The 24,473-nt window shown below is 63.4% G+C and overlaps 4 protein-coding genes across 5 annotated transcripts in view; all 4 read left to right on the top strand.

Moving 5' to 3' along the window:
* LOC128904794 (uncharacterized) overlaps nucleotides 1-24,473 on the top strand; it is a 137,243-nt gene that overhangs the window by 100,334 nt on the left and 12,436 nt on the right. The window lies entirely within an intron of this gene.
* LOC128905121 (oocyte zinc finger protein XlCOF26) lies at nucleotides 3,226-4,680 on the top strand. The gene is made up of 2 exons (XM_054190608.1): nucleotides 3,226-3,258; nucleotides 3,858-4,680. The coding sequence occupies exon 2, from the start codon at nucleotides 3,895-3,897 to the stop codon at nucleotides 4,678-4,680; it is 786 nt and encodes a 261-aa protein (XP_054046583.1). The 5' UTR covers nucleotides 3,226-3,258; nucleotides 3,858-3,894.
* On the top strand, nucleotides 8,981-11,030 carry LOC128904797 (GTPase IMAP family member 1-like). The gene is made up of 2 exons (XM_054189526.1): nucleotides 8,981-9,304; nucleotides 9,707-11,030. Exons 1-2 carry the CDS (start codon nucleotides 9,114-9,116, stop codon nucleotides 10,548-10,550), a joined length of 1,035 nt encoding a protein of 344 aa, XP_054045501.1. The 5' UTR covers nucleotides 8,981-9,113; the 3' UTR covers nucleotides 10,551-11,030.
* LOC128904790 (zinc finger protein 707-like) lies at nucleotides 17,233-22,112 on the top strand. Of its 2 annotated transcripts, XM_054189511.1 has the most exons (4): nucleotides 17,233-17,336; nucleotides 18,573-18,699; nucleotides 19,497-20,193; nucleotides 20,524-22,112. In XM_054189511.1, exons 1-3 carry the CDS (start codon nucleotides 17,319-17,321, stop codon nucleotides 19,703-19,705), a joined length of 354 nt encoding a protein of 117 aa, XP_054045486.1. In that variant the 5' UTR covers nucleotides 17,233-17,318; the 3' UTR covers nucleotides 19,706-20,193; nucleotides 20,524-22,112. The 2 variants fall into 2 exon arrangements, with proteins under 2 accessions (XP_054045486.1, XP_054045484.1); XM_054189509.1 differs by lacking the exons at nucleotides 17,233-17,336; nucleotides 18,573-18,699 and having other exon boundaries at nucleotides 18,792-19,610; nucleotides 20,089-20,193.

Below are 24,473 nucleotides of genomic sequence, written 5' to 3'. Positions count from 1 at the left end.
GGAAGGAGGATCCCGGATCCGCCGCCTTTGCTCCTGCGGCGGCCGCACGGACCGTAGGGAGCGGGAAGAGCTCGGGAAGAGCTCGGCATCCGGGATCCGTTGGCTTCAAAACCGCTCCCGGCGTGCAGCCGGGCAGGGCTGCCTGCTCCCGTCCCCCGGGTTCCACGCGCAGACCCGGAGGCAGCCGGGGGGGCCGAGAGCTTCTCCCAGAACCCTCCGTCCTTCTCTTCCGACCTGGACGTCGTTCCACAAGGATGGCTTTGGGATGGGGAGCTGAGACCAGGAGAGCTGGGGAGAGACGCCGGGGCCTCCTTGCCGATGCTCCCCAGCCAACGCCGCGGCGTCCGGCTTCCCCGGGATGGTGGTTGGGTGGGGGGGGGACGGGGGCGCGAAGCGGAAGAGTCGGGTGATGACCACCGGGAAAACGGAAAACAGCCGGGAAAACGGCCTGGAAGCGTCTCGGCTCACCTCTGCTTCCAAAAAAGGAACCCGGGAGAAGCTTCTCCGAGTCCGGAGGGCCGTGCAGGGGGAGGGGGAGGGGGGGAAAGTTTGGGGAGGGAGGGGGGAGGCGGGGGGGGCGGGAGGCGGGGGGGCTGTCGCTTGTGCTTCTCTGCTTGCTCTGTGGATAATTTTTCCGACTCGCAGCTTTCGGGTCCTCGAGTAACGCGTGCGACCCCCCCCCAGGTAACGCGGCCGCGTCGGGCCTGGGGGGGGGGGGAAGCGGCGACGGCTGTAGGCCTCCGCCGCGGCAACTCCCGGTGAGTTTTTCCCCGCCGGCGTCGCGTCCCGGCAGCGGCGCGGAGATGGCAGTTGCGCGCCGGGGGCTCGTCACCGGCTCGTCGTCGGTTCCCAGGCGAAAAAGCGCTTCGTCGGGCGCTCGGGGAGGAAAAAACGGGAAGCGGGCGCTTCCGAGGACGGTCGGGCTTCGAAGCGCGTTTTAATCCCAAAAGGGGAAACGAATCTCGGGGCCGGGGACGGAAACTCGTCGTCCCCATCGTTTCCATCGTCCCCGTCGTCCGCGTGCCGGCGGTGGCGCAGGGACCGTGTCCTTGGTGGCAGACGCAAGGGATGGCGTTACCGCTGCCCAGCTACTCACCGGCGTTTTTTCGGGGGGGGGGGGGGAGGCGAGGGGGGGGGGAATATCCTAAGGGGGTGTCACCTGCCCCGGGGCTGGGGAGGGGACGGGGGGGACACCGGGACGGTCACAACCGGAGCACGAAGCCAACCGGTGGGAGCCGCCTGGCAGAGGGGTCCCGGCACCCAAAAATCTGGCAGGTTGGGGGTGGGCGTCAGCCCCCATCGTCGTCGTGTGTGTGTCCCCCCCCGTGTCCCCCCCCCCCCCGGGGCAGACACCCCCTCCCCTCCCCTCCAGCAGCATTTCGGGTCCTGGCAATTCTATTTTTTTGAGGTTATTTAAAATAAAAGCTTTCTCACAGCGGGCTCCTGGGAAGGGTCGGGGTCGGGGCGCTCGCGGGGAGGGGGACGGTGGGGGGGGGACGACGGGGGGGTGGGGTGTCTCGTCCCCGCGTCCGCTTGGCTCTTCTCGTTTTCTCGGGGGTTTAACGGATGGGGTCGCCGCCGGCCGGAGCGCTCCTGGCTTTTCCGGCTCCTGGCCAAAAAAGCTGGGATAGGAAGAGGGAAAACGGGCGGGATTGGCAGAAAAGAAGCAAAAAAAAAAAACAAACCCCAAACGCGATGAATTTTAGCAGTTTTTAGGGCCGGAGGGAACCTGGGGAAGGGGGTGTTTTTTTTTTTGCGCGAAAACTGGGTGAGGTTCAACCAGGCCGAGCGCGGGGCTGAGTTGGGGGGGCGGGGGGGGGACCTTGGAGCCCCTTCCAGTCCCTCAAGGGGATCCAGGAAAAATGGGGGGGGGACGGGGACACCCTGGATCGGGGACGGGGACGCCGGCATCCCACCGTGGGGTGAGTTTTGGTGGGGGGGGGGGGAGCTGTGCTGTGTAACCCCCCCCCCCCCAGGTTTGGGCGCTCCCCGTCCCACCAGACCCGCTGGGGCAGCCGGGCCGGTTCCTCTGGTTTTGGGGTAATTTGGGGCCAGATCCGGGGATCGGGCCCGGGGGGGGGGGAGCGGAGGGGTGACATTGTCCTTGGTTGGGGGTGTCCTTTGGGGGGGGGGGGGGCGATGTTTGGGGGGCAGGGGATGCTGCCGGGGGGGGGGGGGGGGGCGATGGTTCACGGGAGGGGGGGATGCTGCTGGGGGGGGGAGAAGGGGGGGCGATGCTGGGGGGATGGGGTGATACTGGGGGCGGGGGGGGGATGTTGGGGGGGGACACACGATGGTGGGGGAGGAGGGGATGATGGTGGGGGGGTGACGCTGGGGGAGGGGGGAGCGATGCTGCTCGGGGGGGGGGATGCTGGGGGGGGGGATGATGCTGGGGGGGGGTGGTGATGCTGCCGGGGGGGGGAAGATGCTTCCTGGGGCGGGGGGGTGGCAATAACCGGAGGCGGGGGGGAGGGGGGCGCGGAAAGATGCGGCCGGGGATGAAGATGCTGCCGGGGGGGGCGGGATGCCGAGGGGGGGTGATGCTGCCCGGGGGGGGGGTGTGATGATGCTGCCGGGGATGAAGATGCTTTCGGGGGGGGGGGGGTGATGCTTCCCGGGGGGGCGGGGAAGACGCTGCCGGGGGGGGGGTGATGCTTCCCGGGGGGGTGATGATGCTGGGGGGGGTGATGCTTCCCGGGGGGGTGATGATGATGGAGGGGGGTGATGATGCTGCCGGGGATGAAGATGTTTTCGGGGGGGGGGATGTGATGCTTCCCGAGGGGGGGGTGATGATGGGGGGGGTGATGCTGCCGCCGGGGATGAAGATGCTTGCGGGGGTGGGGGGGGGGGTGCTTCCCGGGGAGGGGGGAAGATGCTGCCCGGGGGGTGTGGGGTGTGGGGGTGTGTGATGCCACCGGGGGGGTGATGATGCTTCCCGGGGGGTGGGGGATGATGCTTCCCGGGGGGGGATGATGCTGCCCGGGGGGGGGGGGGGGGGTGATGATGCCGCCGGGGATGAAGATGCTGCCGGGGGGGGGAGGGGGGGGGGGGGTGATGCTGCCCGGGGTGGGGGGGGGAAGATGCCGACGGGGGGGTGGGGGGGTGATGCCTGTAGGGGGGGAGGATGGGGGGGGTGCTGCCGCCGGCCCGTCCCCGCCGCCCCCGGGCGGAGCGGGCGCGGGCGGGGCCGGTGTGCGTCACGGGCGGGCGGGGGCCGGGCGGGGCCGGGACGCGGCGGCGGCGGCGGCGCTGGGGCAGGTCAGCGGCGGGGGACGCGCTGCGGGCGGGGGTGGGGGGGACACAGGGACGGGCACCGGCGGGTGGGGGGGGGGGGGGGGGACGGACACACACACACACACCCCCCCACACGCCCCCGCCCCGGGAGAGGACCCTGCCCGCCCCGCGGCCGCTCCGGCCGGGCTCGGCCCGGCGCACTGCGGCGCAGCCCGGCTCCATCCCGCCGCCGCGGCTGGGGGTCTCCGGACACCCCCCCTCCCTCCCTCCCCCAGCCCCGCATCATCATCCTCCTCAGCCTGGGGCTGGCCCCCCCCCCCCCCCCCCCCCCCCCGACTCCCCCCTTTTCCCTGAGCCACTGCCTGGATTCAGCTAGCCCAAAGGCCACGAGGTCCGGGCACCGCACGCCTTCCCGCTCCGGTTGACACCGAACCCCGGCGTCGGGGAGACCCCCGGTGCCAGGGACGTGGGGGGGGGTGGGAGCACCCGAGGGGGTGTCGGTGGATGCTGGCGGACCCGGCATCCCCCCGCACGGACCCCCCCCCAACTTGACCGGTGCCACCAGTTGCCAGGGCGGGGGGTGCCGGCCGGGAGCCGCAGCCATCCCCGTCTGCGCTCCCCAGGGATGCGGGCGCCCTGAGCCCCGGCGGCGGGAGCCCCATGACGGACCTGGCGTCGCCCACGGGCGAGAACCCCTTCGCCTTCCCCGGCGGCGAGGAAGGCCTGGGGGACGAGAAGGCGCTGGTGATCCACAGCCAGGCGGAGGAGGAGGCGGAGAAGGAGTTCAAGTGCATCCTCTGCGGGGAATGCTTCGGCCAGCAGCCCAGCCTCGCCCGGCACCAGAAGCACCACGCCGGGGAACGCGCCTTCATCTGCGCCGAGTGCGGCAAAGCCTTCAGCCTCAAGCACAACCTCATCATCCACCAGCGCATCCACACCGGGGAGCGGCCCTACCAGTGCGGCGTCTGCCAGAAGAGCTTCAGCCTCAAGCAGAACCTGCTCACCCACCAGCGCATCCACAGCGGCGAGAAGCCCTTCTCCTGCCAGCGCTGCGGGAAGCGCTTCCGCGAGCAACGGTTCCTCCTCAACCACCAACGCACCCACCCCGAGGACCGGCCCGGCGCCGCCGCCGCCGCCACCACCGCCACCGAGGTCCAACCCGGCGGCAGCCGCCGTTCACCGGAGCCGCATGAGGCGGCCGGCGGCCCCTTCGCCTCCAGCAGCGGCCCGGCCCCCCACCAGCGCAGCCACGGCGGGGGCGAGCGACCCTTCGCCTGCCCCGACTGCGGCAAGACCTTCGGCCAAAAGGGCTCCCTGAGGAGCCACCGGCGCAGCCACGTCGGCCAGACCCCCTTCGCCTGCGCCCAGTGCGGCCAGAGCTTTGCCCAGAAGGTCAACCTCACCGCCCACCAGCGCACCCACGGGGAGGAGGCCGCCCTCACCTGAGACCCCCCCACCCACCCTCCACCGCCCCGGCACCCCCTGCCCGCGCCGCCCCCCTGCTTTCGGGGCCCCCCCCCCGCCCCCCTGGCCCAGGTTGCCCAGAGAAGCTGTGGCTGCCCCATCCCTGGAGGGGTTCAAGGCCAGGTTGGACGGGGCTTGGAGCAACCTGGGCTGGTGGGAGGTGTCCCTGCCCAGGGCAGGGGGTGGCGCTGGGGGGGCTTTAAGGTCCCTTCCCACCCAAACCATTCCATGATTCTATAATTCCCCGCCGAGGCGCTGCGGGAACACCCACAACCTGCAATTCCATCCCCAGGGAGGGAGTTGGGGGGTCACTAGACGCTCCCCCGGGCTTTCTGGGGTACGGGACGGCACAGGGAGCCGCCGGCACGCAGCCGTGTCCGGCACGACGGGGCGCCAGCAGCCCCTGCTCGGCCTGGGAACCCCCGGGGCCGTTTTCCTCACCCACTTCCCACCCCTCGTCCTTCCGTTGGGGTTTTTTTTTCTCCTGACGGTCACGAGGCCGGTCCCGCCAGCGCCGGTAGCCCCGGGCCCCGATGTCCGCCGCGCCAGGAGGGCCCTCACACAGCCCGCGTGCTTCCCCGGGTGCCCGACCTCCCCTTTGCCCGGCACCGCGGCGGCGCAGCCTCGTGCCGCGGCTTAAACCCCCTGGGCCAGGGCAAGAGACCATGGAGGAAGAGGAGGAGGAAGGTTTCCTCGCGGCGTGCCCCGGCTGCGGTCCGGCGCGGTGAACCCGCTCGCCGTCGCCGCATGGCCGGGGTGCTGGTTGCCGGCGAGTCAGAGCCCCCCGGTCCCGGCAGCGCCGAGGTGCCGAGGCGGTGCCGGCGGCGAGGAGCCGAAGGATGACCCGGCGGCGGCGGGGAGCGCCCGGCCAGGAAGGTGCGGGATGGGGCGGCGGGGCAGACGGCGAGCGCCCGGCATCTCCGGAGACGTGCCGACACCGAAGCGTGGCCGAGAGCCGGAGTGTGGCTGGGAGAGGTGAGCGGCAGCCGGGACGGCAAAGCCGCCCTTCCCGGCGGGGGACGAGCACACGGCACTGTCCCAGCTCCCGGTGACGGCAACGTCCCCACTGCTGCCGAATCCCGAGGGAGCTGGCTCGGGGCTTCCCCCCCTCGCAGAACCCCCCCCCCCCCCCCGCACCCTCACGTCCCCCCTCGTGCGACGCCGCGGGCTCCAGGACAAGCGTCGGGGCTGAGCGTCCCCATGGCGGGGGGGGGGGACGACGACACGTGGCACTTTGTGACACCCCGGCAGGACGCTCCACGTGGGTAACAACAAGCCGGAGCAGCTTTTTTCCAAACCCAGGGATTTTTTCCTTCCCAACCGCGCCCCACCCCCCCCCCCCCCCGCCCCCAAAAAAAAAAAAAAAGGCGTCACCGTGCAGAGGGTGGTCCTGGGGGGCTGCCGCCCGTCAGCTCCCCCTCGGTGCCCCCAGAGGCGAAGCGAAGCCCCTCCGCGGGTCCCCGCAAAGGGACCCCCCCACCCTGGCGCTGCCCCGTTCCCCCCCCCCCCACCGCCGCTTCCTCTGCCGCTGCTGTGTGGGAATGCAGGTACTTCCATGTGTATCATTAAATGAATTAAGCTCGGAAAATCCCGCGTTTCCGTCTCGCCGGGAGCTCATGGAGCCCCTCCGGGTCCCCGCGTCCCATCCCGGGGCCGCGCCGGCTCTGACCCAGCCGGGATCTGCCGGGGAGCGAATGCGAACGTGGGAACACGTGATAAAAAAAAAAAAAAACAAACAAAAACCCCAAATTATATTCCCTGTTTTCGCTCCCCGAGGCACCGGCTCCACGCGGCCGCGGGGTTTGCCCCCATCTCCCGCTCGTTTTTCCACCGTCTCCAGGCTGCCGAAGCCCCCACGTCGCTGGCGGGATGGTGGCGGAGCGAGACCCCCCCCCGGCTCAGCCTCCCCTGCCAGCCCCTCGCAGGCGCCCGTCCCGGCCTCTCCTTGCCAGGATCACCGAATCCCGCCCCGGGGATCGGCAGAGCCGGTGCTGCGCCTCCGCCATCCCAAGGGAGGGATGTAACCGGGACAGACGGTGGCCGGGAGCTGGGAGACCCCCAACGCCGGCCCTACCCAAGCTTGGGGACCACTCCGCCGGCTCGCGCCGGGGTTGCGGTGGGCACGAGGCTTCCCTCGCGGCACGTCCCGGTGTCCTCCGGTCGTCTCTGCCCCGCAAAGCCCGGCAGCGCGGCCGCCATCCCCTCCCTGCCCTGTCCCTCCTGGCTGCCGGGCTCTGCCTTCCCCCCGGCCCCGTCACCGGTTTTACGGCGGCGGTTCCCCTTTGCCCGACGCCCACCCTCGCGCAGCCGCCGGTGCAGGGCACCCACGCCGCCGGTGGGGAAAAACGGGGCCCCTGCACAGCACCGGCATCCCGGGTTGTCCCCATACGTGGGGGGCAGCCCCATGTCCCGGGGTCCCTGGGACCGTCTGGCCCTCGATCTCTAGATCTTCGGCATCCCTTAGTCCCTGGATCCCTTTGTCTCCGAGGTCCGTGGGTCCCTGTGTCCCCACGTCCCTGTGTCCTGAGTCCCAGTGTCCCTGACACCCCATGTCCCAACGTCCCCGGGTCCTGATGTCCCCGACATCCAGCATCCCGATGTCCCCGTGTCCTGGGTACCGACATCCCTGTGCCCCGGGTCCCAAAGTACCTGACACCCAGTGTCCCGACGGCCCAAAGTCTCGGGTCCCAATGTCCATGTGTCCTGCGTCCTGATGTCCCTGACACCCGCTGTCCCCATGTCCTGGTGTCCCCTACACCCGCTGTCCCCATGCCCCAGCCCGACCGTTCCCCACGCCGAGACTGGGTGTCACAGCTCCAGGAGCTCCGTGGCCGGCGCTGCCCCCCCCCCGGCCCCGGGCTCCCTGGGGACCAGGGAAGGTGCCAGCGCGTCCTGACACCTTCGAGCACCCGGACGTGGCCACGTCCCCACGGCAGGTCCCAGGGAGCCGCGGAGGCTCCGGGCCCAGGGGGAGGCAGGAGGTGGGTCACGTCTGCGTGGATGGGAAACGGGGGAACTTCCCTCCCCGCTGCCCCGGCTGCAGAAGTGACAAACACTTGTGACCCCCCCCCCCCGGGGACGTTTCGGGGGAAAACCCCCCGGTGTCACAGGACGGGACACCTGCGGGTGCCGGCGGGACGTCACCCCCCCCCGGCGCGGGGACCCGGCGCGGGGGGCAAGGTCTCGCTTTCTCCTGCCCACCCGCTTCGTTTCCAGTAACGGGCCGAAAATCGGCCTCTTCCCCATTTCTCTGTGGTTCGGTGCTTTCGCCGCACGTGGCCGGGGCCCTCCCCGTCCCGCCAGGCCAGCGGAGCCGCGGGGGGCTGGAAGCCCCCAGAGGGTGACGGGGGCGGGGGGGGGGGGAGGGGGGTCAGGACATGCCAGACCCCCGGCGGTGCCCGAGGCCGAGCAGGTCTCCTCCGCGGTGGGACATGGATCCCGTGCGGTGGCTGCCCGGCAGAGCCGTGCTGGAGGGGCACAGCCCCACGGCAGCACCGCTCGCCCCCCGGGGACAAGCAGGACCCCCCCTTTCCCCCTTTTCCACTGATGGTGGCATTCAGAGGTACCAGGAGCGTGGCACAGACACCCATGGTGGCATGTAGAGGTACCAGGAGCATGGCACGGACACCAAGGGTGACATGCAGAGGTACCGGGACCATGGCACGGGCACTGATGGTGGCATGTAGAGGTACCAGGAGCATGGCACGGACACCCATGGTGGCATGTAGAGGTACCGGGAGCGTGGCATGGACACCTGGACACCCACGGTGGCATTCAGAGGTACCAGGAACGTGGCACAGATATTTATGGTGGCATTCCGAGGTACTGGGAGCACGGCACGGATGCCAATGGTGGCATGTAGAGGTACCAGGAGCATGGCACGGACACCTGGACACCCACGGTGGCATTCAGAGGTACCAGGAACGTGGCACAGATATTTATGGTGGCATTCCGAGGTACTGGGAGCATGGCACGGATGCCAATGGTGGCATGTAGAGGTACCGGGAGGACGGCACGGACACCGATGGTGACACGCAGAGGTACCGGCAGTGAACCGGCGCTCCGGGGCACACCAGTCCTGCCCACCCCACAACTTTGGCTTCTAATCATCACGTCAGCCGCGCGGCCGGGGCTTTGTGGTCGGCGCAGGGTCACGCTTCAGGGCGAGCGGAGGGGCAGGCAGGAAGCGGGGGGCCGTCTGACGAACCTTCCCCCCGTCTGCCACGTGCTCCGGCTCTGCCCTTTTTAGACCCCGTCTTCCCGCAGCCCCGGCAGCGTTTCGGCAGCCTCGCGCCGTGGGGAGCAGCCGGCGCCCCGAAGGGTCTTCGTGCCGCCCCGGCTTCAACCCGAGGACTTCGCCACAGGCTGCCACCGCCGTCGCCGCGCGTGGTGGCTCCAGCAGCCTCCGAGGGGACATGGTCTCTGCCACCCTCCAGCTCTCCGCCGGCACCCCCAAGAAGGAGCCCGAGCCCCAGGACAAGCCTTGCCCCCATGGGCAGAGCAAGACCCCGTCCGGCCTCGCTCCGAGCGCCGGCAGAGGGGCACCAGGAGAAGGGAAGGACTCCACGGCTGCGGGGGGGAAGCCCCGGCTGGGCGCAGCACCAAGGTACGGGGTTGGAAGGGGCAGGGGAGGGAGACGTGCGAGGCTTCACACTGGCTGGAAGGGATGGGGGTTTTTTTTTGGGGGGGGGGGATGGCGGTGGGGGAGAGGAAGGGAGGCCAGGCGTGCCCGGGCAGCCAGCGGAGCCGCGCGAGGAGGGAGCTGGTTTCTCCTCGCTGAACTCTTGCCCGCGCAAAGCCTGTTTCGCAAGCGGGAATACCCAGGGGGGAGCAGGTTGGGCAAGACGGCACGCCTCAAGGGTCCCCAAGGGATGGTACCGGCGTCCCCACGCCCCCCCCCCCCGACAGCCCTGGGGAGGGTCTCCTGAGGGGACGGTCCCGGGGACCCGGCCTGGGCAACACCGTGGCACTAACGGGAGTCGTGTACGTCTGTTTTTTGTCCGTGCAGCGTGGCCGTGGCCATCCAGCGCGTTCCCATTCCCGTGCTGCCCGGGGACAGCGAGGGCTCAGGGCTGAGGCTCCTCCTGGTCGGGAGGAGCAGGGCAGGGAAAAGCTCCACCGGGAACATCCTCCTCGGAGAACGCGTGTTCAGGTCCAACTTTGGCACCCAGATGGTGACCTCGAGCTGCTCCCAAGCGCAAGGGCGCTGGGGCGACGAGGACGTCACGGTCATTGACACGGCCGATATTCTTAATCCGAGAATTGCCATCGGCCAGGCGTACAAAGAAATTAGTCGTTGCGTCAGGCTGTCCTCCCCGGGCCCCCACGCGCTGCTGCTGGTAACCAAGCTGGGCCAATTCTTCGAGGAGGACACGAAGGCCGTGCAGAGGCTGCAGGACATTTTTGGAGTCCATGTTTTGAGGCACACCATCGTCTTACTCGCTCACGCAGAAGAGGCGGCGGAGGGCTCGCTGCAGGAGCACCTGTGCTCTGACAGCAGCAACGCGCTCCTGAACCTGATCCTGCAGTGCGGGAGAAGGTACTGCAGCTTCCACACCAGAGCAGTCGGTGCCCAACGGGACCAGCAGGTCGCCAAGCTGATGGCGATGGTCTACCAGGTGGTGCGGGAGAACGGGGGCAAGTGGTACGGCAACGCCATGTTCCTGGAGCCCTCTTTAACGCAGGAGAAAGTGGAGTATCACATGGGGAGGCACAAAGCGGAGAGGAAAATGATGGAGCGATCCTCAGCTCTGCCATGCCGCATGCTTGTGGGTTTCAAGGTAGTTTTCTTTGTTCTTGCTCTGGTTTTCCTGAATTTCCTTCTTGTTCCCAAGTCCCGTATTTTGTGGTGATGACGAATCAGAGAGACATAGGAACGTGGAGGCTGGCAGGGACCTCTAGAGATCGGCCAGCCCAAGCCCTGCTCGAGCAGGGTCCCCCAGAACTGGTTGCTCAGGACCACGTCCCGTTGGGTTTTGGACACCTCCAGGGATGGAGACACCACCACCTCGCTGGGAAGCCTGTGCCAGCGCTGCGTCACCCTCAGTGAAAAAGCTTCCTGACGCTTAAATGGAATTCCACACGTTTCCGTTTGCGCCCACCCCGTCTCGTCCCAACACCGGGCACCACTTGGTCCCCATCAGGTGCGGGCAGGATCCCCTCGGCTTCCTCTTCTCCAGTCCCAGCCTCTCCCCATCTGTCAGATGCTTCGATAGCCCGGTCCTCTTTGATGGACCCGCTCCAGCGTGTCCACCTCCGTCTGGGACACGCACTCCGCTCCACGGACACGTGCCGCGCTCCAGCCCAGGGAGTCCTCATGTAATCACCACATATTTCCGAGGGAGATTATAAACTAAATAAACTTCTCTTGGAGAAGCCACCGGTCGCTTGCTTGTGATGTGTGACGGGGACACGAGGGCTGGTTGGGGAGGAAGAGGAGGGATGGCCAAAGCCCTTCTCCACCGGGCGGGGAGCGCGAGAGCGGCTGTGGGAGCTGAGCTGTTCCTCGGGTCAAAGCGGTGCCTGCCCCAGGGCACGATGTTGGGACCTGTCACCCTTCCCCTGCCACCGGTGTCCATCGGGGAGCTGCAGCTGGGGTCAGCCGGGAAGGGGATGCTGTGTTGCCCTCCCCAGGTCAGCGAGACGAGGGCAGACCCACGCAGGCAGCCTGGGCACTCTGGCAGGGCTCTTCCATCAACGCCCGAGGTTGAGGTCTCTCCTTGGTGTCTCGGGGCTTTCAGCTCTGCCCTGCGGTGCCGGTCCCAGGGGTACGGGCGTGGGAGAAGACAGAACGTTCCAGGTTCCACAGCTCATCCGGGTTTCCTCTGCGATGCGGCTTCATCTTAGACTGGCTTAGACCGGAGATTAGGAAAAAAAAACTTCCCGGAAAGAGTGGTCGGACACGGGAACAGGCTGCCCAGGGAGGTGGTGGAGTCGCCATCCCTGGATGTGTTTAGGAGTCGTTTAGATGCGGTGTTGGGGGATGTGGTGCAGGGGAGAACTCTGCAGAGTGGGGTCGGTGGTTGGGCTCGATGACCCCAAGGGTCTTTTCCAACCTGAACGATTCTACGATTCTGTGATTCATTACCGCAGCCTCACCAGAGCCACAGGTGCCTTTGAGGGTCAGCAAAAGGTTCTGCAGAGCCGGGAGCGTCAGCAAAGCACCAGGGTAAAAGAGTGTGGGGGGGGACACCCTTCCGGAGGGACCCACTGCAGGGTGGGCAAGCGATGGGTCTGTGGCATCCGCGGCGGCTCCCGGAGCAGCACCGGGGACGTTCGCTGCTCCTGAGACCGGGAAAGTCCAGCAGGAAACCAGCCCAGGGCGTCAGCCCTCTACCAAAAGTCCCGCGAACAGGTTTTTCCCCTGGATGCAGCGATAACGAAGATAATTGCAGATAACGAAGCCCAGGGCGGGCGAAGGGAAGCACAGATAACCTCGGCTTTTTCACAGAAGGCAGCTCCCCTTTCTCATCCCCACCCCATCCTCTCTGAACGTCTCACCCCGACCGGGTTCTCCGAGAGGGAGGATGTCCTTCGGCTGCCCGGCGGCTCAGGACGTCCCCCTCGCAGCGCAGCGCGGCGCCTGCCGAGTCTGCAGGGCTGAAACTCCTCCGCTCCCCGGGGAGCGGGCACCGACCGCCTCCCGGGGCTCCGCGCCGCGGCCAGAAACAGCTGAATAAGGAACCGGCCACAGCCCCCCGTCGCAACGGGGAAACGCCACCGTAAAACCTGACAGAACAAACCGTAACTAATAAAAAAAAAAACCAAAACCAAACCAAACAAACAACCCCCCCCCCCAAAAAAAAAAAAACAAAATTGGGACAAGAATTGCATTTCTAAACCCTGCAAGACAAGGTCAGCCCTGACGCGGTCGGGCAGTTGGAGGAGATGATCGTTGCGGGTCCCTGCCAACGGAACCATTCTATTCTACCCTGTTCGTTTCTGTTTCTGTTTATTCTATCCTAATTTGCCTTCTGCAAAATAAGCAATGAATTAATAATGGCGTAAATAGTGGGAAAGCACGTGAAAGACTCGTGCGACGACTTCAGAGGAAAATCGATTTAACTTCACGGGAGTTAACATAAAGGAATTTCTTTCCAAAAACGTTCAGGCAGGACAGAAAACCGTTTTTTTTCATCCTTTTGAGACCGATATTCGTAAGGTGACGTTAATGCTCCTGTAACGACCCGCTGCGCACTACCAGGGCAGACAAACAGGAAAACAAGGAGTTTATTAAACTACCTTTATGGAAACGCAATAACAATTTCCATCCCTGTTGACTTTCAGCTCTCGTTTGGAAAGAAATATCGGCCAAGCCTTATTCATGGAAACCATAACCCACACCCTAAAAGCAGGTATTACAACTTCTTCTTTTTTTTTTTTTTTTTTTTTTTCTCTTGTCTTTTCCCTCCACCCTGGGATAACAGCGGCAGAATTTAAAAGGATTTACCAAAGGCAGCCGCGGGCTTTGTCCCGCCGTTTGAATTTTGCGGCTTCTGGTGGTTGTGGATTTTTTTTCTTCTCCAGACACACGGGCCGGAGCTGAAGCGCCGCCGGTGAAGCGCGGCGGGGCCTGTTAGCGAGAGCCCGCGCGTGGGAGGAGGTCTCTCTGAACTGCAAATCAGCCGCGCCGAGCAAACAGCCTTGTGTCGGCTCTCCCCGCTCTCTAACAGCGACGAAAATCGCAGAAGCAGGGAAAATATCACCTCCTCCCTGCGGGATGCGCTTTCAGTTGGGGGAACTTCTTCTCCCCACCGCTGCGCGCCCGCAGCCCAGGCGTCAGCTCCATCTTCCCCCTCCAGGGCTCCCGATTTTCCTGGCTCATCGGACCGAACAGGTTGTTACTAGAACAAGGTTTGGCTTCCAAGCTGCCAGGTTGGGTGTCCACAAAATAGAAAAGCTATTCATGAAGCGGCCGCGCCTCCGGTAAAGGCTGGGCACTGGAAAACGCTCTCATTTCCCACGTGAAAACACCGAATCCTGAGGTCCATCTAGTGGCTGGTCCCCGAAGACAGAGCTGGGGGCAATCGTGCTGTTAGGGGGTCCCAAGGAAGGGGCCGAGCGGGGTGCTGACGGGAAGAAGAGGGTGCAGCCATTGAACATCATCCCCCACGGCACCAGGGATGGGGCTTGGCACCGTGGGCACGCTCCGGTCTCCTGATGGTGGTAGCCAGCCGTGGTCCTGCTGCCACAGGGATAAAGAGGAGCCGTGCAGCGGGGGGCTGCGGCGCAGACGGAGCAGTCGATGAGGCAGAAGGGGAGAATACGGCCCAGTTGCCAGAGCAGAGGGAACGGGAGGGCGACCGGATCCTTTCCACTGCCTCTGTCGCAACCAGGGGATGATCCAAAATCCCCCCTACGTGGAGAGATCCCTGCAACCCACGGGAAGCCTGCCTGAAAAATACCTGGAAAATCTGGTGGAGGAGGAGGAGTAGGAGGCAAGGAGTTCTGTGTTTGTGTAGAGAGCGGCGGAGGGAGCTGGGGGTGTTCAGCCTGGAGAAAAGGGGGCTGAGGGGAGACCTTCTCGCTCTCCACAGCTCCCTGAAAGGAGGGGGTAGCCAGGGGGGGTCGGGCTCTTCTCCCAAGGAACAGGCCATGGGACAAGAGGAAACGGCCTCAAGTTGCGCCAGGGGAGGTTTAGGATGGATATTAGGACAAATTTCCTCCCCAAAAGGGTTGTGGAGCGTTGGAAGAGGCTGCCCAGGGCAGCAGTGGAGTCGCCATCCCTGGGGGGATTTAAAAGCCGGGCAGACGCGGTGCTGAGGGACGTGGGGTAGTGGTGGGCTCGGCAGGGCTGGGCTAACGGTTGGACTCCGTGATCTTAAGGGCCCTTTCCAACCTAAACGATCCTATAATTCCATGGTTCTATAAACATACCAAGATCCTGATTCAAAACAGAGCGTCGGTGCCCAAAGGTGACACACTGATACACCGACCGCGCCTGGCGGCACCACCCTCCTGCCCAGATGTTCCTTCCGAGCCTCCACGGTGCTCCTGCAGAGTGATCCAAACGTTCCCAGGCTCCACTTGGGTGGGCAGAACTGCCCCTGCACCACCTGCCGAGGGCACAACGGAAGCACTCGCCGCACCAGGAACCAGGGGGTGTGACTCCCTCTCCGCAAGGGGCCCCTCATTCCGCCGGGTTTATTCGCCAGAGTACCAGGATCCAAAGCCCAGCTACGACACGGCCCTGCTGGGTGAATTTGCCTCAGGCTGCTGCGAAAGAGCTTTGAGCCGTGGAGAGATAACGAAGGCAAAAATTAGCCCCCGAGGCAGCGCTGTTGAGATGGGATCTTTGGTAAATCAAGGTGTCAAGAAGAAAAGTACCATCACGGGGAGACAGAGAATCCGAGGAAAACAAACAGCTGACGAAGGCGGTCGTTCGTGTAAGGAGCTGGTCAGGAATCCTTGGGTCGAGAGCGCTGCTGACAGAGCTGGGGGGCAGGTGGCAGCTCAGCGACACTGAGGGTCTGTTCCAGGGAGCTGCAGACACCGATCCCTCCTCACTGACGGCGCCCGGACGCCGGAGGGTCTCCGGGTGCCAGCTCAGGGGTGGCGGGCACACACGCGTACCCTGACAGCTTAGAATCACGGAATCATAGAATCGTCCGGGTTGGAAGGGACGGCTTCCTGACGGCTTAGAAAAAACCAAAACCAACACCGGAGCGCGTTTGCTGCCGAAAGAACAAAGTTAAAAGCCTAACAAGCAGTTTGGGTTGGGACGTGGTTGAGACGTCCCAGAAGGTGCCTGACCTTGAGCAGGATGTGAAAGGAAACCACGTGTCTTACGTGTTCTTTTGCAGTTGCCGACTTAGCCATAAGACAGCAAAAAATGCAACTTCTGGACCAAAGTCGAGCCAAGAGTGTATCCCAACGGAATCCTGGGCAATTGTAACGCTAAAACACACACCCTCTGTGAATAATGAGCGTGCTCACCAGGTAGCCGAAACCCTAAATGTTTTAAACGTGAGCTCAGATGCGTACGTACAGTTCGGAGCGGCGAATGAACCGTTATTAACCAATCCGCCGTTATTTTATCCCTACAAATATCGGGCGGTTCGAAACGTGCGGCGCGCTGGCTGTTGTTAAACGTCGTTAAGCCCCATTCTGCAGCACCGAAATAAAACCGAGTCTCTCGGGCCAGCGGGCGGATGGGCCCTCCCGCAGCAGGCGAGGAACCCTCATTTCGGGATAGCAGTATCCCGACATTCCCACCCCAAACCCGAGACACAGCGCTACACCAGCGGACAGTAAGGAAGTCGGATCCATCCGCAGGGCACAGGAGCTGGGGGGGTGGGGGTGTCACCCCACCACCGTCCGCCGATCCCCTGCCACACCTTCACCTTAAAACTCCCCATTGACGCCCCCCCCCCTCCGTAATTCACCATAAAGAAACAATTATCGACCCTTATCAGAAAATATGGTCGCTAATCATGATTATCATTGCCGAATAATTAGCAATAAGGTAAAAATCACCTTAAAAACCCCCCGTTGACAGGGCTCCCCCGCCTGTAATTCACCATAAAGAGCTAATTAGCAACGCTTATCAGAAAATATCATTGCTATTAACGACGATCGCTGCTAAATAATTAGCCATGAAGTAAAAATCACCCAAAGACACCCCCGCCCGCATTGGCAGGCCTCCCTGCCCGTAATTTGCCATGAAGCGCTTATTATCAATCTTTATCAGAAAATACGATGGCTAATAATGACTATCACTGCTAAATAATTAGCGTGAGGTAAAAATCACCTTAAAACCCCCCACTGGTGCCCCCCCCCCCCCCGTTAACTCACAGTAAGGAGCTAATTATCAATCCTTATCACAAATATGACTGCTAATAATGACTATCACTGCTAAATAATTAGCAATGAGGTAAAAATCACCCCAAGAGCCCCCCCATCGGCGGGCCTCCCTGCCCGTAATTCACCATAAAGACCTTATTATCAATCCTTATCAGAAAACACGATTGCTAATAAGGACTATCATAGCTAAATGATTAGCAGAGGTAAAAATCACCGTAAAATCCCCCACAGACTGGGCCCCCCGGCCCCTAATTCGCCATAAAGAGCTTATTATCCATCCTTATCAGTAAATATGACTGCTGATAATGACTATCACTGCTCAATAATTAGCGATGAGGTAAAAATGACCTCAAAAAACCCCCATGGACAACCCCCTCCGCCCATAATTCACCGTAAAGAAACAACTGTCAATCCTTATCGCAAAACATGGCTGCTAATAATGACCCTGATTGATAAATAATGAGTAATGAGGGGCAAATCCGGGAGGAGGGGGAGGTGGGGCATCCCGCACCGGAAGCCGCCCCGAACGGACCAATGGGAGCGGCGCTGCCGGTCACGTGGTGCTGCTCAAAATGGCGGCGCCCACATCTCCGCGCTTGGGCGGGCGGCGGGGGGGGGGGGGCGGTCACGTGACAGCAGACCACACTTCCGGCCGGCCCTTGACCACACCCGGGAGAGGCGGGGCTGCGGCCGGAAGCGCTTGGGGGGAGGGGGAGAGCGGAAAGCGTCGGGGCGCTACGTCACGCGGCCTACTTCCGGCCCGTACCGGAAGCGCCGCCTGCAGGCCCCGGCGGGGAGCGGGGCCTCCCCCGGGCAACATGGCGGGGTGGAGGCAGGTAGGAGCCGCCATGACACTTCTCCCCCCCGGCCCCTCCACGGTGTCTCCCCCCCTCCGCCCCTCCGCACTGCTGCCCCCCAACCCTGCATCCCCCTCCCTGCATCCCCTTCCCTTCCCCCGGCGCCATTTTCCCCCGCCATCTCTCTCCCTTGACATGGCGGAGCGGAGCTGCAGCTCCTCCGTACCTGCCCCACGGCGTTGGTGGGGTGGGCCGTGGGGGGGGTCACTGCGGGCAGCCGTGAAAATAGACCCGAGCTGCGGGCGAAGCGTCTCCCTGAGGTGTCGTTCTGCGAAGATCCAGAATCATCAAATCCTAGAAGAGTTTGGGTGGGAATTGTTGGAAGAATTTGGCCTTTAAAGGTCATCCAGTCCCACGGGCAGGGGCGTTCGCAAAGCTGGGGGGGGGGGAAAGCTGGCCATGGGCCGGCAACGTGCGCTGGCAGCCCAGAAACCCCCCGCAGCCTGGGCTGCATCCCCAGCAGCGTGGGCAGCAGGGCGAGGGGGGGATTCTGCCCCTCTGCTCCGCTCTGGGGAGACCCCCCTGCAGTGCTGCCTCCAGCGCTGGGGCCTCAGCACAGGAGAGACACGGAGCTGTTGGAGCGGGGCCAGAGGAGGCCCCGGAGATGCTGGGAGGGCTGGAGCCCCTCTGCTGTGGGGACAGGCTGAGAGAGCTGGGGGGGTTCAGCCTGGAGAAGAGAAGGCTCCGGGGAGACCTTGGAGCCTCTTCCAGTCCCTCAAGGGGCTCCAGGAAAGCTGGGGAGGGACTCTGGATCAGGGAGGGGAGCCATGGGACGAGGGGGAAGGGTTTTCCACTGACAGAGGGGAGACTGAGATGAGATGTGAGGCAGAAGTTGTTGGCTGTGAGGGGGGTGAGCCCCTGGCCCAGGTTGCCCAGAGAAGCTGTGGCTGCCCCATCCCTGGAGGGGTTCAAGGCCAGGTTGGACGGGGCTTGGAGCAACCTGGGCTGGTGGGAGGTGTCCCTGCCCAGGGCAGGGGGGTTGGATCAAGATGGTCTTTAAGGTCCCTTCCCACCCAGACCAGTCTGTGATTCTATAATCTTCGACTAGAGCAGGTTGCTCTGGAAGAGGCCGTCCATTGGTGCCCCAAACCTCGCGTTTTGGTAGCTCTCCCACTGGTGGAAATGGCACCTGGAAAATAAAAGTTAGACAAAACCCTCCTCCCCTGCGGCTGCGGGTCCCCACGTGTGACTGGGGGCGCGATGCTTGTCTGGCAGGAACTGGTGACCTTCGAGGACATCGCCATCTATCTGAGCCGCACAGAGTACGATGCCATTGAGGAGGAGCAGAGGGAGCTGTACCGCAGCGTCATGCTGGACAACTACAAGCTCTTGATGTCCTTGGGTAAACCTGCAGTTTTAATGCCGGGGGGGGGACAGGAGGGGCTTCCGTCATATTTGACTCCATCCGAACCATGCGACTTCCAGCACTTTTGAGGGGCCAATCGGCGTGTTTTGACCTACGGCAACAGGGTTGGGGACAACTCCTCCAGGCACCTGCAGTCCCGGTGTCCTGCAGTCTCTTTGGGAGACCCAAACGCAGGATTATTTGGGTCTCTCTGAACTCACGGCCTCCTCGGAAAATGGAACCGTGGGCGAGCAGCCCGTCCTGAGGTCAGGCAGGGACTTTTGGGGGGGGGTTCTGGCCACGGGTCGACGACTCTGGCCCCTCCCGTGGGCGCTCAGGCTCCAGCTGGGCAATAGTAGCACGTACAAGGTGCAGGGGAGCAGAGGCGTCAGAGTTCCCTGCACTGATAAGGTCCCTTCAGAGGACTTGCCCACTGCCACCGGGACGGGACGGAGATCGTCGGTTACCTGGGAGGACATCCCACACCTAGGAGTTTCTCCCAGGATGAGCAGCAGATAATGCCTCGCTGGGCAACCTGCCAGCAGAGTTGGGAGTCAGTTCCCGTGCTCCCATCAGGGCTCTGCCCTTCTCCTTGGGAATAAACTCATCACTGCCAGCAGCTCCAATGTATCTCTCCCTTTTTTTTCCCCTGTTCCGGTGGTGTTTCTGCTTGGGCTCTTCTTGTCAGGGTGAAGTGCAGCTTGGTGTGTGTCAGAGAAGGCCTTTATTTTCTCACGTTAACAGTTTATTCCTACAGTCCGTGTTAGAACAACACCCTCTGCTCCAACCCCCAGGTTACCCAGGCCCCAAACCCGACATTTTATACCGGTTGGAGAACGGGGAAGAGCCGTGGGTCTGCACGTCGCCGAGCCCGGTGAGGTGGGATGGACCCGACAGCCCCTCTCCAGGTGAGCAGGAACAACCCAACCCCCGTAGGACCACTTCCCTCCACAGGGATTGGTGGCACCTTCCAAAGGCCGCCCCAAGCTCCTCTGCTCTGTAGCTCCAACCAGCGTGTCTCGGGGGTTCCCACTTGCCCTCCTGCCCAAATCCCTCCCCTCCTCGCTGCCTGTTTTGAGGCGTCTTCCCCCATGTCCCTCTGGCCTTGCAGCCCTCGCCGCGCAGGGCAGCAGCAGTGCCGAAGGGAAACGGAGGCTGCCCGTCTCCCTGCAGGGAGGGCAGCTCCACAGAGACGTTGCTGATCTGCTGCTGCTCGTCCCCCTTGACGCACGGAGGATCCTCCCTCCGGTTCAGTCACCTGTGAGCAGGGTTGTTGTGGCTTTCTGGCTCCTGGTGGCGGATGGGCCTTTCTCCTCTGTCTCCGTGTCTGTGGCGCGGAAGGGCTTCCCCAACCAGGGAGGTGACGTCCGTCTGGTTTCCCTGCAGGACACGAGGAGGACAGGAGCCGGCTGGAGGAGCCTCTCTCAGACTGGTGGCCTGGTGCTAGTGAGCACCGTGTGCCGGAGGAGGGGATGGAGACCCCCTGCCAAGGTGAGTCCTGGTCCGTCCCTTTCCTCACCTCTGCAGCGAAGAGCCCGAGGCGGACTCCAGCCCCGTCCCCGTCCCCAGCTGCCTGTACCGCACCCGGTCATCGCTGCCAGCGCTTCTCCCACCCCCGTGCAGGCAGCATCTCCAGGCAGGGCTTCACTCTCCTGCCCATCCAGGCGGAGATCGGGAATGCGGAGCCCAGGTGTTCCCTGAACTGGGGAGAATGGATTTTTCTTCCTGGCTGTCAGCGTCTTCTCCCCCAGTCCCTCTCTCCCTGTCCCATCCTGATGCCCCAGCCAGGAAGAAAGTGAACTCTTTCCAACCTTCTCTCAGCAGGAGGACGGTGCACGCAGTGGCGTCTCCGGTCTAGGAGACTGCTGAAGAAGTTCGGGTGTCTCGGGGACAGGAGTGAGTTGCCGGCTGAGGTGGCTAGCACAGGAGTGGGGCCAGCGGAAAGCCGAGACCAGGCACAGACGGTCTTGTGGCCTGGGAAGGAAGGAGAAGTAGAGGATAAACGAGAGGTCACAGCAAACGTCAGCCAAAGCAGAGGATTCCCGCTTCATCCAGTGCCGGAACAGCAGAACAAAAAGGCAAATCCTCAGGAATACCGGCGTGGTGACTGCAGGGAGAAGTTTCAAAGGGGTGCCCCAAAAAGTCAATGCCCGTCGTTGCAGGGAAATTCGGAACTGTCTGTCGAGGAGCTGAATGAGACCATTTTCAAAGACCACTGTTACTGCGTGTTGAGCGAGGCACCGCTCGTGTGTTGCACCCTGCGTCCGTGTCCTCTGAGAGAACACGACTACTGCGGAAACCACAAGGACGGCGTCTGGGCCCTTAAGGACCACGATTACTGTCACGTGCAGGGGATTCGTTCCCAGGGCAGAGTTAATAAAATCGTTCATCTCACCGGCAAGGCTCGGGCCGTGCTTCGCAGGCTGGCAGCACGAAAATCCCGCATCGGGCGAATCGTCAGGAAAGCCAGGCGAATTTTGTGGCATTACAGACCTTGGGTCAACAAGAGGCTGGAGTTCCCTGAGAGTTTGTTTAGCACCTCTGAACCTCCCGTCCTTCCTGCCCAGGCAGAAGATGACCCCACGAAGGGAACCCGTGGGGCGTTTTGTTCTCCTGCAAAGCGGGAGGCTGCGTCCCCCCAGCCTCGGAGTGAGGGAAGCTCCCAAGGGACGACGGCGGAAGCATTTTGCGTCCCTGTGGTGTCTTCTGAACTGGTGGCTGCTCCCCCACCCTCAAACGCAGCCACAGAGGTGAAGAGAGAAGCGACGCACCCCGAGGCGTCCGTACACTGCGAGGCGCAGAGGGCCCAGCTTAAGCTGCTCCAGAGCCCAGACGCCAAGCAAAACGACGAAGGACACGAAGCCGTTAATTCCGATTACGTATCGCTGCATGACGCCTATAAAATGGTGATGCGGACCGTCGACCAACACGCCGGACTCTGTTTGCCGGAACTTCGAGCTCGGCGGCTACTAGCAGCGTAAGGATCTCTGGCCCCTCGTCATTCAGACGGGCAGCTGAGCCGCGGCAGGACGGCGGCGGCGACGCTCGGCTCTCTCGAGGCGAACGCTCGGCACCTTCTTCCCTGCAGCAAAACCCCCCTGGAGCCATCTGAGAGAAGAAACGCCGTGAAGGGCGTGCAGAGGCGGATTAACGGGTATAAAACGCGGTATGCGGCACCCGCTGGGGAAGCTGGGATCGTCTGGGAGGCTTTGGGGAAAAGGCCAAGAGAAAAGGCAGGATTGGTTTGGAAAAAAGGAGGAAACAGGGGAAAATGGAGCCAAGCAGGGAGGACGGGCAGCCGTGTGGGAGCAGGTAGCCGGTCGGTACGTTTTCTGGCCGGGCTGTGCCTGATCGCTGCAGTCTTTTCCTGCATTCTTCTCAATAAAGTATTACAATTCTTCTAATTAAAATAGTTTAAATTACTGTCGGTGTTGTCGCAGACGCTGGTCTGTCCCGTCGGCCGCGCTCGCAAACAGCCGCTCACGGGGCCCAGCGGGGGAGGTGAATCCCCTGGCGTCTTCGGGCCACGGAGCCCCGCTGCCGTCCGTGCATCACTCTGACGGGCGCAGGCAGCGTGCCCGCCTTTGCGGGTTTTCCCACTATTCATTTAGGCAAAGCGAACGGAGAGAGATTTTTCGGGTACAAAATTCAAGGGGGGCTTTATTTCTTGATGAAAATTTGCCGCTGTGGCTTACAAAAGCAGTCGGGGATGTGCCGTACAGAACCCTGCAGCGTTCGCTGTCTAAAACTGCTGAAGAAAAGACCCGTTCAGTTTTCTAGCGTAACTAGGACGAATTTGTAGTATTTTGTGTCCGGAACAGTGTGGCCAGCAGGAGTGGGGCAGTGATGGTCCCCCTGTCCTGGGCACTGGTGAGGCCCCACCTCGAGGGACGCGTCCAGTTTTGGGCCCCTCACGCCAAGAAAAGACACGGAGGGGCTGGAGCGAGTCCGGAGAAGGGCACCGGAGCTGGTGAGGGGTCTGGAGCAGGAGTCTTGTGAGGAGCGGCTGAGGGAGCTGGGGGTGTTCAGCCTGGAGAAAAGGGGGCTGAGGGGAGACCTGCTCGCTCTCCACAGCTCCCTGAAAGGAGGGGGCAGCCGGGGGGGTCGGTCTCTTCTCCCAAGGAACAGGCCATGGGACAAGAGGAAACGGCCTCAAGTTGCTCCAGGGGAGGTTTAGGATGGATATCGGGAAAAATTTCTTCCCGGAAAGGGCTGTCAAGCGTTGGAAGAGGCTGCCCAGGGCGGCGGGGGAGTCGCCATCCCTGGGGGGATTTAAAAGCCGGGCAGACGCGGTGCTGAGGGACGCGGGGGTAGTGGTGGGCCCGGCAGGGCTGGGCTAACGGTTGGACTCGAGAATCTTAAAGGTCTCCTCCAACCTGTGAATCTGTTCTTCCCCGAGGCACTGGACACCTCTCTCCACGGTGGTCCACTCGCCTGGGTAACAGAACAACTTCACTGAGAGCTTTCCCTCACCCCCGACAGGAGTCGCCCCCAGAGGCCGAGGGTTTGTGTCCCTTCCCCAGTTCGCCGTCCCCCGACAGGGACGGCAGCGGCGGCGCTGCCCTAACGTCCCATTCCAGCTGAACACCCCCAGCTCCCTCAGCCGCTCCTCACAAGACTCCTGCTCCAGACCCCTCACCAGCTCCTCTGCCCTTCTCTGGACACGCTCCAGCCCCTCCGTGTCGTTTTTTGTCCCGAGAGGCCCAAAACCGAACACAACAGTGGAGGTTCTGAAGAGAATCCTCCCAGACCCCCACAGCCCCCGTTCCCCCTGCGCGAGAGGCCTTGTGTCGCTGAACTTGGCCCTCAGCCGGCCCCTCGCAGGCGCCGCCCGGAAGCCCGGGGCCGGGCCGTGCTCTTGGCGGTCGGGAGAGCCCGGCGGAGGCCGCCCGGAGCCGCCTGTGTCCGGGGCGGGATGGCGGCGCGGAGCCCGGCCCCGCCGGGCCGTACAAAATGGCGGCGCCGGACACGGTGGGGGGGGGGGGGGGTGTGTGTGTAAGAGCCAGCCAATGGGGGCGGCCGGCGGGCATCACGTGGGGCGGAGGCGCGGCGCGGGGGGTTATGGGACAGCCGCCACAGCTTCCGGGTTACGGGAGGCGGGCGGGGCTACTATCCGGAAGTGCGTAAGCGGATGTTTACAAGGGAGGACACGCCCTTTCCGCCGCCGTTGCCCTGGTAACGAGGGACGCGGCCTGGTGCTGCCGGCGGAGGCGGGGCCGTCCCTCCCCTTCCCCCCCCGCCCCCCGGGGCTGCAGCGGGACCGGCCCGGGGATCGGACCTCCCCCGGCAGCGACGGGCCCCTGGGAGCGGGGCCTGCACCGGGGTCGGGGCAACCCCCGGCCCCAGCCCGGGGTGGGGACGCGGGGATGGAGAGCGGCCCCGAGGGAAGGGCTTTGTTACCAAAGACAGGCCTCTGCTGTGTTTGTAACCGTATGCGAACTGAAAGGTTGTTTGTTTCTTCCTGACCTTCTTACTGTGTGAGAAAACAGCTAATTGCTGACCTTATTGCGTGAGAAAACAGCTAATTACTGACTTTCCTACCGCATGAGAAAACAGCTAATTACTGACCTTCCTACTGTGCGAGAAAATAGCTAATTACCGACCTTACTGCGTCAGAAAGTCGTTAGTCGCTGAGCTGGTGTTGCAGATGGTGATAACGAGGAGGCAGGCAGGAGTCGCTCATCGCCAAGGACGGGATCACAAGAAGGAATTGATCACTTCAAGGTTCTTTTATGCGTCAGGTATGCGCTCCTGTACCAATTGGGACGGAG

The sequence above is a fragment of the Rissa tridactyla genome, chromosome 2 (assembly GCF_028500815.1).
Source record: "Rissa tridactyla isolate bRisTri1 chromosome 2, bRisTri1.patW.cur.20221130, whole genome shotgun sequence".
In the NCBI taxonomy this organism is placed as follows: domain Eukaryota; kingdom Metazoa; phylum Chordata; class Aves; order Charadriiformes; family Laridae; genus Rissa; species Rissa tridactyla.
The sequence above is the reverse complement of the archived record's forward strand: the minus strand, read 5'-3'. Positions and strand labels throughout refer to the sequence as shown.

Coding starts and splice junctions, on each gene's coding strand:
- LOC128905121 (XM_054190608.1), top strand. CDS start 3,895: ATGACGGACCTGGCGTCGCCCACGGGCGAGAACCCCTTCGCCTTCCCC.
- LOC128904797 (XM_054189526.1), top strand. CDS start 9,114: ATGGTCTCTGCCACCCTCCAGCTCTCCGCCGGCACCCCCAAGAAGGAG. Junction 9,305..9,706: donor CGGCTGGGCGCAGCACCAAG/GTACGGGGTTGG, acceptor TTGTCCGTGCAG/CGTGGCCGTGGCCATCCAGC.
- LOC128904790 (XM_054189509.1), top strand. CDS start 19,328: ATGTATCTCTCCCTTTTTTTTCCCCTGTTCCGGTGGTGTTTCTGCTTG. Junction 19,611..20,088: donor ACCCGACAGCCCCTCTCCAG/GTGAGCAGGAAC, acceptor GTTTCCCTGCAG/GACACGAGGAGGACAGGAGC. Junction 20,194..20,523: donor GATGGAGACCCCCTGCCAAG/GTGAGTCCTGGT, acceptor ACCTTCTCTCAG/CAGGAGGACGGTGCACGCAG.